The 12533-nt window shown below is 54.2% G+C and overlaps 1 protein-coding gene across 2 annotated transcripts in view; it reads right to left on the reverse strand.

Moving 5' to 3' along the window:
• Positions 1 to 5747: 5747 nt before the first annotated feature.
• Positions 5748 to 12533, reverse strand: part of Col5a1 (collagen type V alpha 1 chain) — a 157669-nt gene continuing 150883 nt past the window's right edge. For both annotated transcript variants that reach the window (XM_074052867.1, XM_074052866.1), the window contains exons 65-66: positions 12249 to 12482; positions 5748 to 8089 (exon numbers count right to left, since the gene is read on the reverse strand). In XM_074052867.1, coding sequence (XP_073908968.1) covers positions 7943 to 8089; positions 12249 to 12482 — 381 coding nt within the window. In that variant the 3' untranslated portion in view covers positions 5748 to 7942. The remainder of the gene's footprint in view (positions 8090 to 12248; positions 12483 to 12533) is intronic.

Here is a 12533-nt window from a genome sequence, read left to right on the forward strand (position 1 = left end):
TCTTCTCAGAGGAAATCCAGACAAATGTCTACCCCTGTCACTTCTGCGTTGTGTCAGAGGTCAACCCAGGGCTGTGTGTGGCCCTGCCACTCTGCCTTGGGCTCTGTCTTCTTGTGTCCCTGAGTTTTGTGATGCTGCAGTTGTACACACATCACTGCCAAACAGCCACATTGTATCGGTCATCTGAGGTCTTTGTCCCTGGGTCTGTAAACCGTGCTCTCCTCCTGTCAGTATCAGTCTCCTCTGTGAGCCTGTGGGGTCAGGATGGACCTCGTCATGTTCTGGAGAGGTTTTGTGATCTCAGAAATATTTACGCTTTAGTTCAACACCCACAAGTTAGTATGTTTCATATCACATGGATACGATATATACGGTTTCACAGTATATGTGTACATATATGACATAAAACGTAACTATTCTTGTGTGATTCTTGGGTCCCTAATTGTCAGATTTTAGGATTTGAAATCATTGTAGCAATTGGCTTAGCCTACCTTGGGCTCTGCTGGGTGACATCAGCCTGTGGCAGCCTGGGTGAGTGGGGATTGGGGACATAGCTGCTATCTCTGTGTTTCTGAAGTGAAGTGGGTCCAGCCTGGTCCATCAGAGAACGCTATGGGTGGTGTGGACACTGCAGGTTCTAGTTGTGCCCCTCCTCCAGGTGGTCTGGTTAGAAGGTCTGTAGTTGGACACAAACCTGTAATGAGTGTGTGTGTGTGTGTGTGTGTGTGTGTGTGTGTGTGTGTGTGTGTGGTACTGGCTTTGAACTCAGGGCCTTGTGCTTGCTAGGCAGACCTCTATCACTAAGTCACACCTCAGCCCTTTTTGCTTTAGTTCTTTTTCAGGCCAGCCTCAGATGGCGATCCTTCTTTGTACATCACCCATACAGCTGGAATTTCAGGTGTGCACCACTGTGCTCGTATTTTTAGGGAGCTGTGGTGACCCTAGTGGGCAGCCAGGTTAGGGAGCCGCTGTGAGCAGATCAGCCACTGTCCCCTGGAGAGTCCTGCAGGAGCTCTTCTGTTAGTCCAGTGTGCTCCCAGCATGCACTGTGGCTGCCCTGGGCGGCAAGCTGCCTGCTGTACCAGAGCTCTTGGTGACCAGTGACCAGTAGGGCAGTACCTCATGGGGAGGAATGCTTAGTTGTCTTCACTCTCCAGCTGGGATCCCGGGGCTGGCCTGTTCACCGTGCCAGCTCTTCCCCTCTGCTCTCACGGTGTCCTGGCCAACTGTGGCTGAGTGCACGTATGCACACATGGGTGTGTGTGCTGTGGCTGTGGGTACACACGATCATGTGTCCATGGGGCTGGTGGGGAGAGCGTGTCCCACTCCACGTGTGCCCCTGATCCCTGTCCCTCCCCTTCCTGCCATCACCCCACATCTCGTCCTTTACAGTGTCTTCCGGCTGGTGGCCTGTCTCTGTTCTTGGCCCCTGGAATTTTCCATAAGGACCAAGTGGGCCATCCCAATGTTGGTCACTTTACCACTGCTTCCTCACCTGGCTCAGTGTAACAACCAGAGACTACTCCATAGCCACCTGCATGGCCACCTGCATGCCTACCCCTTCCTCTCTGAGGTGTCCCACCTCCTTCCTCAAACCTAGAGCACTCTCCTGCCTCTGGGCCTGTGCTCTGCTGTGCTCTCCACCTGCAATGCTTTTCCTGCAGGTGCTACAGACACCAATGCCGTCCCTCCTTTCCTGGGGTAGAAGCAGGGAACAACCTCATCAGGGGAATTTCATACCCCCCCTCCCCTGCCATGCATATAGTTCCTCCACTAGCCACCAACACACTCCCCACACATCCAACACCACACACACCACACACACCACACACACAACACACACATGCCCTCCCACCCTCTGTACTTTCCTGAGCTCTTAGCCAGTAGCCATCTTGGTGCCCTTTGCATCTCCTCCTAGGTCCTGTCACACCTACTCCACCCAAAAGACCATGTGCAGTGGCCCTCCCTTGACTGCCAGGCCTGGCCTGGGTCTCCCGGGGCCGGGTGCTGGGGAATGAGGGCAGTTTGGGCAGGCCTCCCTCAGGACACCATCCAGAAGACATGGACTCCCTGCTAGGATCTGTGATGTCCTCACTTTTCTGACCATATATCATTTGCTCTGCCACCAGCCTGCCTGTGACTGAGAAATCAGTCAGGTTGGCTGAGTCAGGTGTCCCCACCCTATCAACCGAGATGTGTCTCCTGTCCCAGAGGCGGGCTGGATCAGTCTTGGCTCTTAGCATGGACAGGAAGGGCTCTGGATTTATATTTGGAGCCCAGGGTTCTCGGCTCTGCAGGGCCAAGGCTCTTTGCAAAGCCCCTGTCCCCATCAAGCTGGTGTGTGCAGTCACCTCCTACCTGCCCTCCTCTGGGCACTCTGAGGACAGACACCCCTAGAGCATGCAGCCAGCACTAAGGACAAGGGCACCAAGGGCCATCTTGTCCAGTACGGGAAGTGCAAATTAGTTCCAGCTACAGAAATGAACAGTGACCTGCTTTCTTTGTTGTGGGAACAGAAGTTCTCCCTCACCCAGCAAGGACCAAGTCAGCCCCCATCCAGTGAAGGCCAGCTGTTTGTTGCCCAGCATGGTCTGCACAGTGTTTCACCTGGGCCCAGAAGATACCGCGAGTTGCGATGCTCCAGCCTGACTGTGGTTTTCCCGACAGGGTGGGGAAATGTGGCCCAACTCCTCCAAGTCTGTGGTTTAGACTTTCTGCCTCCGCTAGCTTCCCAGATGTCCCAGCCCCCGCGTCATGTGTGCTCTGGCTGAGGATTATCTGGGGACAAGATGGCAGGGTGCAGAGGTGGGGGTGGGGTGGGTGGGAGGATGGAGGGGTGGTGCTGAGGCTCCAGCTTCTCTGCTCGCTGTCCATCACTGGACACTGTGTTCTCCATCCCAGGCCGCAGCGGGTGCTGTTGTCAGTCAGGTTTGGAGTGTGAGACAAGACACACAGAGAAGTGAGCAGGGCCCACCTCACTCAGGAGCCTCAGCGGAACCCTCCTCAACGCCTCCCCAACCTAGGTGCCTCCCTAAGCTCCCTGATCACAGGGCACCAGCAGAGGGAAGGAGCTGCTGCATTGCTACCCCATGGGATGGGGGCCACTTTGACCCCAGGGCTCGCTCTCTCACTTAGTTCCTCCTGAAGCTTGCCTGGGGGGAGAGGCCCTCTGGGCTGGGATATTATAATGGTGGCATTACAATGCTAAGTCCATTGTTAGAAATCGCCCTGCCCAGATCTGGGGCCAGCCAAGGAGAAGGAGACTCAAGCACAGGTGTGAGGCTGCTCCAGGAGGGACCTCTGCCCAGCTGGCCCCTTCGCTCCTGGTCCTCCAGTTTCCAGCCTGACTCTGTTCTCAAGAGAGGCTCCTCCCATCCTCCCAACCTAGAGGTGCAGCTGGGGAAGGGGGACAGCCTTCTTGCTACATGCTGCCCAAGATGGTCCAAGGGTGAAAGACACATCAGTCACTAGCTGCTGCAGGTCACCGCTCTCACAAGACAGTCAGCTTCCCACTTGGGTGTTTCCAGACACCCATGCCAGGCTCCTCTAGTCCTGCATTGCCTGTGCCCCTCATCTGCCCTGCCTCTCCCTCTGGGTTCTCTTGTAGGACCCTCAGATCGATCAGGCTTTGATGGGGTCGCTCCATTAGTGTCCCCTTCCTGAGCTACTCTCTCTAGCTCTCACGAATTTATTAGGCAACACCTGAGCCCACTGGGAGGCTTTCAGAACTGATGCGCTGCTCACATCAGATCGTGATGGCTAACTTCTGGCTGAGGAGTCCCAGGGAATCTCTCAATTTGATTTTAAAGCTGTTGATGCTGACTGAGAAACTGTTGCCTCTTCCAACCACGCAGATCCTCAAATGCTTGGACTCTTTCCTGTGGATCTGGGCAGGTTCCGGGCCAGCTCCAGGCCGAGCTTACACCTCTCATGCAGTGCCTTGCCAGACACAGACGGTCGCAACCGGCCTGCCCAGCCATCATCTCATCTCCCAATCCCTTCCCCTGGGGCTACGAGCTATTGGCTGGTAATCTGCCACCAAGCTCTTGAGTTATCAAATACCAGTGTCACCAAATGCTGTATCTATGTCTCGTGTGTTGTTGACAGTCCTCCACCATGACACAACAATGTGAAGATTTTCCCTCTGTGGTGGCTGTAAGAGGAGCTGCCCCCTTCTGAAGGGAAGACCGCAGGAGGTCCATGTATCCCCAAAAGATGTCAATTAACCAGAGGGAAAAATGCCCCTTCTCCTTCCCAAGAAACATCTGTTTGCACCCAGGAGACATTTCTCCTTCAACATCTGTCCTGCCAAGATCTCTGCCCTTGGGCAATAAAAAAAGCTATAAAATCCAATTTCCAACCTGACCCAGGGGACCACCAGTTGCTGGGTCCTGTTGCATGACCCCATGCAGCCTTTCCTTTCTCTTTTCTACAAATAACACCTCTCTGAACTTTGCTGCTCAAGTGCACCTTTGGTTTCCATCTAAGAGCAGACCAAGGACCCTCACGACCCGAGCTCCCCTGTGTATCACTCCATGGACAGTCCTTTACGTCTAGGACAGTGTTCCCAAAGATGACCATGCTGGACAGCCACCTGGTGGTTTTGGAAAACAAATGATTAGGCTCTCCTCCCAGACTGTTCAACTTTCCATGTCTGGGTGGGCTTGGGGGTCTGCTCTTCTGCTGCTTTGTGTGTGCGCGCATGTGTGCGTGCATGTGCGTGTGTGTGCATGCGTGTGTGTGGTATTGAGGGTTGAACTCAGGGCCTCAGGTTTCCTAGGCAGGTGCTCTACCCCTTAAGCCACAGCCCTTTTTGCCCTAGGTATTTTTTCAGATTCAGGCTCCCTTTTTCACAGAGGCTGGCCCCAGGCCACGATTCTCCTCCATCTCCTGAATAGCTGGGATCACAGGCACTCACCACCATGCCCACCCAGTGGTCTGAGTTATCTTCAGTAACAATCCCCACTGTCAGTGGCTTAAAAAAACACAACCTGTTTCTCCAAACCAGGCCCAAAGTCGTGGCAGACTTGGGGGTAGGGGAACAACAGATCTGTGAACGTGGCTGATGACATGCAAGAGGGAGCCAGGCACCTGTGCTCAAGGTCACTGGCTGAGTCGTGCCATATGGCACCATGCCATAAGGGGCCAGGGAGTCTAATCCTGCCACATGGCTGGAAAGACACCACTAGAGAGCTGTGGGGGAGTCCCCTCAGGGCACTGACTGCCCAGGGTGAAAAGTGGGGGAGACAGTGAGCCTGGTGTATTGTCAAGATCTGAACACAGAGAGCTGTTGGAGCTCACTCAGGAAGCTTTGCAGGCTGTACTGGCCACATGCCAATGTCCTCTGCCAGGCCAGGCAGTCCTTCCTTCCTCACCCTGTGACACTGCCACCATGTGGACATCATAGCGTCCTAGGAGGAGCGAGGTCCCCTTGAAGAAGACAGCCAACCACGTCTGCTCATGGTGGAAACAGTCAACTTGGTTTATTGAGAAACTGTTACAATGATCCTTTGTTACACAGGTTTAAAATATTTTCAAACTTGAAAACTCTTTCCCAGGGAAGACATTTAAACCTATGATGTCTATCTGACGTGTAGAAAATGTACAATGTGTTGCTTGGTGTTGTACTTTAAAGGCCCAGTGTCCTATTGTATCATAGGTTTCTGTTTATTGTTTTTCTTTTTCCACCACATTTGCCCACTTACAACTATGGAAAGGGAAAAATAAAATCACACCAGAAGAATGGCTGCAAATATAAGAAGTAATTTTATTGCAATATACCACAGCTAAAATGGTCTGGGAAGAACAGGACATGTTTTGGACTTCAATACAAATTACGACAACTTTGAGGGGACCAACAGAAAAAGAAAATGACGGAACAAAAGGACAAATTGCATGGGTGAAAGGTCGAAACAGAATCACATGACCTAGACAGAGTCCACAGGGCATCAGGTGGCAATCCTCCAAAATGACTTTTTCATGGTGGACACGGATGCATGCTGGCATCCTGGCCTTGGAACATTCTCCAAACCAGACTTTCCTTTGGCAAGAACAAGACTTGTTTTCCAGGGGACACTGGGAACTGGCATTGGTGGCGTGTGGTTTTCTCCACAGCAACCACATTTGGGGGGGAGGGGGATGTGGGGAGCACCAGAGCACAACAGCTCCTTCCCAGGGCCCAAGCCTTTCCCTTTCCTATGGTGGAAGGAGGGGACGCAACAGGAAGGCAACATTCATAGTAAGGGGCTGCCCTTCCCCGCCAGCCCCGGGGTCTTCCTGTCCACAGAAGGTAGCCCTCGCCCTGGAGAATGAGGGAAGGGGCAGCACCCAGAGGGAACCGTGCCAGCCCGAGCTGATGGCCCGCACCCAGGACACCTGCAGGTGGAAACCCACGGCTTTCACTGACAGGAGGTGCTGCCTCAGCCCTGGAGACTCAGTTCATTGCACATTTCTCGGTCTGCCTGGCCGCGTGCGAGGCAGCCTGGCGGGGGTGCACATGGGGCACGAACAGCTTCCGTTCAGTCCTTGGAACAAACACAAAATTAGCACCAGGAGCAATTCGGCAACCGAACACAATCTGCCATGGTTACACCGTGTACAATGCAGGACGCCTATGTTCTGTGTGTGTGTTGCGTGTGTGTATTTTCAAATCAAGTAGGCACAAGGTAGTGCTGACAGGACTCTGGAGGGACACCCGCCACCAAGCATGTGGGACAAGCAGCCACTCCTGAGCCTGCTGGGAAGGAAGGTGGAGGGCACTAATTTTCAGATCCTTGGCAAAGGTTAGGCTGTAGAGCGATGACCAGGATACAGGGGGATGGGAGAATGAGCTGCGGCCAGGGACCCCAGTGTTGCCTTCCAGGACATCTCAGAACACATAGCACCACAAGAAAGGAGGCTAAAAAACAGCACCAATGTTCGTAATTATCTCAACAGAACGAGGTTTCCCTGCCCGGACGCTCTCCTGTCAGGCTCTGCAGGAAGGAAAACAGGAGCAACCACAACTCATTTATGCTGCCGTGCTTTAGTGTAAGTGCATGAAGAAAAGGCACAGTATTAAAATCTCTTTCTTCCCCCTGAAAAATCCAGAGCTAATAATAACAACAAAGTCTGGAAAGGGGCCCTGGGACCTGCAATCTCAGCAGCGGCATGGCTTCTTGCTGACCTGGCGAATTTCCAATTTATTGCACGTTCTTGATGGGCAGGGTGGGGAGACTTCCAGCTTCTAATCAGGACTGGATCACAACCCAGGCGATACCTCACCCCACCTGCCCGGTCTCCCAGTGGGCCTGAGGCTGGGTTTCCACGCACGATGATTGAAAGTCAGGCACGCTTAACGTTTATAACAATACAATAGAAATATTTACTTAAAACTCACAAAAACATAAGCACCTTTAATCCATCAGAAAGGCACATGCAGAATGACATTTGGCCTCTAAGTGGATCTTGTTGAGTGTTGTGAAAAACCGAGGCTTCGGCGACCTTTAACCAGGCTGCCTCAGATCATCTTTTGAAGGTCAGGGGAAATACACATCTTCAAGTTGAATTTTAAAAAAGTGACATCCAAACACTGCAGCCCCTCCCCCACCCCCTGCAAAGGGTCCATGAATGCAATGATCAACCATCAGGTGGGCAAGCGAGCCGGGGGCCAGGGTGTGGGGCCCCCTCCCTTCCCCGTGGCATGTGGTGTAGAGGATCGTGAGGGGTGGCCAAGAGGCTGTGCTGTGGCTAGGTCATGTGATTCGGCTCCATGGGACACGGCTGGCTCTTTCCCTTTGTTCTCTCTGGGTGTGGGGTCCAGTGCCACACGGTGCCAAGGCGCAGAGGAGTTGGGCGGGCAGGGGCGAGAAACCTTCACTGTTCAGGATGGCCGTGCGCAGGACGCTCACAAGCAGCGTGCTGAGGTCACGAGGTTGCTCGGGAGACCGGGGCTCCACAGCTCCTAGCCCAGGAAGCAAGCCGGCCCCACTTCAAATCCAAATTTCTGTGATGGGTCACCAAAGTCATTGAACATGATGTCGACGATGGGCACTTGCTCCACTTTTGGGGTGTCAATCTCCAGAACCGTTTTCTGATAGCCTTTCTTGGTCTAGGAAGGCAGAAGCAGGTGGAGGAGGTTAGTCCATAGCCTTTTGGGGTTAACCCACCACCTGGCTCCAAAAATCTGGCTGGGGTCCCCTCCATCCAGTTCCCCTCACTCATAAAGAGACATGCAGGCAGCAGACCTGTCCTGGCATTCGTTAAGCATTGGAGAACATCCACAAACCCTGCTTAGTCTGGGGGTGTAGGAAATGAGCATCAAAAGGGACGACAGGACTCTCCCAAGACTCAGGAGGCAGGTGGCAGCTCCCACCCCATCTCCCAACACTTCCCCAAGGCAGCTCCTGCCAGGACTGGCTACAGAACATGTGGAGTCTGCTGTAAAATCAAAACGAGGGGCTCCCTGCTCCCAAACGGGGAATTACAGGATGGCAACAGCAGAACATAGGACCAAGCAGAGCACAGGGCACTTCTCAGTGTGGGGTCCCCGAGACCTGCCCCTCCCCCACCAAGCCCACACCTGTGAGCCCTAAACCCAGCGGAATGGAGATGGGGGAGGGGGAAGGAAGGGAGTCCTCACACCATCTATTCCAGCAGAGTCCAGGTAAACTGAGGCACAGATGGACCATGATGGCTCAGTGAGCAAGTGGCCAACTGGAAGGGTCAGTGCCTGTCCCGTGCTCAGACCAGCACAACTCGGGAGTGGGACGTGACCCCTCTAATGGAGAGCAGAGTGGACTCAGCAAGGGGCAGGTATCGGGGAGGCCCCTCACTCACAGGCCGTGTGCTGCAGCATGGAGGTAAGTACAAGATCACTCTGAGGCCAAAGTCCCCAGTGCCAGCCCTGACTCAGCTCAATACCTGACTGCAGGGGTGCGTCCCAAACTCACATGCTAGAATCTCTAGGTGATGGCAGAAGGTGGGGTCTTAGGGAGTGAGTAGTTCATGAGGATGGAGCCCTCATGGTGCCCTTACAAAGTCACCCCAGGGAAACCCCTCACCCTCTCCCTGCCATGCGAGGACACTGCTAGACGTCTGCAGCATGCAACCCAGAAGGCCGTCCCAAGAACCCCTCCGCTGATCTGAGTTTGGACTTCAAGCTGCAGAACTGCAAGCAAACAATGCTGGTGTTCACGAGCCACCCAGGCTACGTGCATTGTCAAGGTGGCTGAGCCAGACCTGCCCAGTGAACTACTCCCAGGTTTCTGACCGCAGAAGCTGAGTGTGAGACAACTCCTATTGTCCTACGCTGCTAAATTTTGAGGGTTAATTTGTTACCAGCAACAAATCACTAATACTCTGTCTGTCCTCAAGGAGAAAATGGAAAAACACAGTGACTTCAAGGGGGGAGGGTGATAGGATGGGGAGGGTGGAGTCGGGATATGGGGTAGCACCCCTGTTCCATGCACGACTGGCACCAGCTTGGAGTGTTTCTCCTCCAACATCCACTTGACCCAGACCTCATCCTTCCCTCAGCCCCATCCTGATAAGACCACCCGCTGCAAGGCCTCCGCGGCTGGGAAGGAGGAGCAGCTTTAAAGCTGGGTTAGAGCTGCAGAGGAAGTGCGTTTCTCCAGGGACGGGGCTCTCCTTTGCACCACAGGCTCTGCTCCCCCCACCCCCAGGAGTTGGGGGCGAGATCCAGAAGCTGCCTTTATTAAATGGGTGTCTCACATAATTTCAAAAGGCCCCCTGTTCTTTAAGAAACACCTTCTCTGGCTGGAGGTGTGGCTCTAGTGGTAGTGCTTATTGAGGCCCTGAGTTCAAGGTCACCAGGAAAAAAAAAAAAGTAACACTTTCTCACTGGGCAGCAAGAGAACTCAGCAGCACACATTCTGGTGGCCACAAACACCATGGAACTTCTGGGAGCCAAAGCCTGTGGCCGCCTGGACAGGCAGGATCTGAGCGGCTGCTGAGGCTGCTCATGTCTGCCTCAAGGACTGACCACACCTCTCCACTTTTGGGGAGAGGGAAGTAGGGGTTAGGTGCACCCTGTACCTGCTGGCAAGAACTGGGTGCTGGACACCCACACTCCTGCAGCTACCCTGGGAGGAGCCGAGACCACCTCTGTTGTCTACACTCCACCCCCTTGGGCTCACTCCCTCTCCTGGTCCTACCCAGAGGATCAAACGAAACCATGGGCCTGGCTCTGGAAGACAGTGCCATCACAGTGGCTGTACTTTGCTTGCCAGTGAGCTGACACAAGGCCACACCTGGCCCTAATCTTCCACCCCATGGGGAGGGGAAGGGGGAGCCACTAGGCCCTCACAAAAGCAGCATCCATCTCTCTCCCACCCAAGGGATGGCAGGTGATTTCCCTTGGATTTATGGGGCCCCTCCGCTCCAATTATCAGAGTGCTTAGAGAGGGGCATATTTAAAGTAGGCTGCTGCTCTGTTACCCCGTTATTCAAGAGGCATAAATAACCATTATGGGTTAGTGATGGGCCCCCAGGGGTGCACAAAACTGCACAAACAACGGGATTTATGTGGAGCGGTTCCTTGGCCCTCTTGCCTGATGATTTGTGCCCCTCCACAGGGCCGGCCACTCAACAGCCCTGTCAATCAGGCTACACAGCCTGAGCCCGTGTCAAAATTCCAGTTTCTGTGGCTATTATTACAAAATGGATCAAGAAGGCCTCCAGGGCTTGGCAGGCTTTTCCACTACAGGGCATGTGTGCCCTGTAATTAAGCCAAAAGGCTGTGACCTTTCAAATTGTGGCTGAACTTCTCAGGGTTTTTGGTGGACACAGCCTTTTCTGGTAGAGGCCACTATTGCCTCAGGCTATTCCCCTGGAGCACCCCTGCACCCCACCTCCACACACTCTTGCCCATCCACCTGACTTTCTTCAGCAGCCAGCCTGCAGAGCCAATTTTTTCCATCAGCAGGTGATTCTGCTTTGAGCCCTTCTCTCTCACCCCTTCAAGGATCTTTTTCTTCCCCCAGAAATATAAAAGGAAGGGAGCTCCTTTCCCGTCCTTCCTCAACCCCATGTCCAGCTGGGACATTCTCTGAACCCTACATCTTGCCTCTGCATCCAGAGATACTCAAAGGACTGTCAGAAAAGACCTGGATGGGCGGGGGGGCAGAACGTATGACATGCTTTCCTCCTGCGTTGCCAGAGCTCAGGGCAACTTCCTGGCCAGGACATACTGTGACCAGATCTGATGGCGCCCAGCTGCTCTGTCAAACAGTGGTGTGGAGGCTGCTAATCAGCCAGAGCCAGAAGGGACCACAGATGGCTCATCTGACCCGGAAATCCATGGGACAGGACCTTTGTGGTACCAGGGGCCAAGAGCATGTGGCCTGCTTGACCCTCGAGCTGAGAGACAGAGTGCTCTGTCTGCAGACACTGGCTCCCAGGGGGCACTGCTGGGTCAGCCTGGATGCTGGGCATGGGGCAAAGAGAAGGGGGTGCAGCTGACATCAGCTTCGGCCCTGTGGGAGCTGGTGTGGTAAGAGGTTTTGGGCAGGTTCTCCCAAAAACAAGTGAAGAAGAGACAGGGTGAGATGTCAGGATGTGACAGCAGGATGTACAGCTAGGCTTCCTGGGTGACCCTCAACCTCTAGCCTCTATGAGGTCACACCAGGGGACCTGTCTGGATTTCAACAGGACTGGAGAATGGTACACAGCTTCCCAGGATGGAAGGTCACATCCCAGACCTTCGTGACCCCAGGAAGTGCATCCCAGTGGGCAGCTCACTCTGGGTAAGAAGGTAAGTATGCCTCATGGAGGTACCAAAGTGGAGGCATGGGGCCAGGTGTGAAAGCCAGCTCCAGCCCTGCCTAACTGCGCTCAAGCTGCCTCTCACCTCTTGATTTGGAGATTTGAGCAGAGCCCTCCCCACAGAGAGACACTAGTGTGGGCTGTGTTCAGAAGAGCTGCCAACGGCCGTGACAACCCTTCCTCCCAGTCACTGTCACTCTCAGGATCTCCCAAGCACTTCCCAGTGGCCCTGTTCTCAGGAGACGCTCAGCCTCGCTTCGGACCACACCCAGAAAAGAGCTACCTGAGGAGAGGGAGGGTCTGCATTTGACTTGGACCTGCCTGGCTTGGCTGATGGCTAGGGACTGTCTGGACCCTCCCTGCATCCCCAGCAGGCAACTCAGTGCCTGGCACACTGAAGGGGCCCATGAATTTGTGTTGACTGGGGAGTGGGCCACAGGAAGGCAGTGGCGTTACAGCACAGAGGCTGAGTGAACACTCACCGCACAGCCATCCACCAGGGCGCGGATGTAGGGACTGTTGTCATAGGACATTTCCTCATCATTGGAGCCCAGGAAGCGGATGGCCTTGTCGTAGCTGCCCGTGGCGGCGTCCTGCCAAGCCACTGACTGGTAGCAGTTATAGGTGACGTTTTGATGGGCAGAGGCACTCAACAGCCGTAGGAAGGTCATCTGCACAACGCCCACAGGGTTGCCCTCGGCGTCCACATAGGAGAGCTGGGGACAGGGACAGCAAGGAAGGGATCAGAAGGGTGGCGGACACAGAGC

This window comes from Castor canadensis, chromosome 13 (genome assembly GCF_047511655.1).
Source record: "Castor canadensis chromosome 13, mCasCan1.hap1v2, whole genome shotgun sequence".
NCBI classification, from domain to species: Eukaryota; Metazoa; Chordata; class Mammalia; order Rodentia; family Castoridae; genus Castor; species Castor canadensis.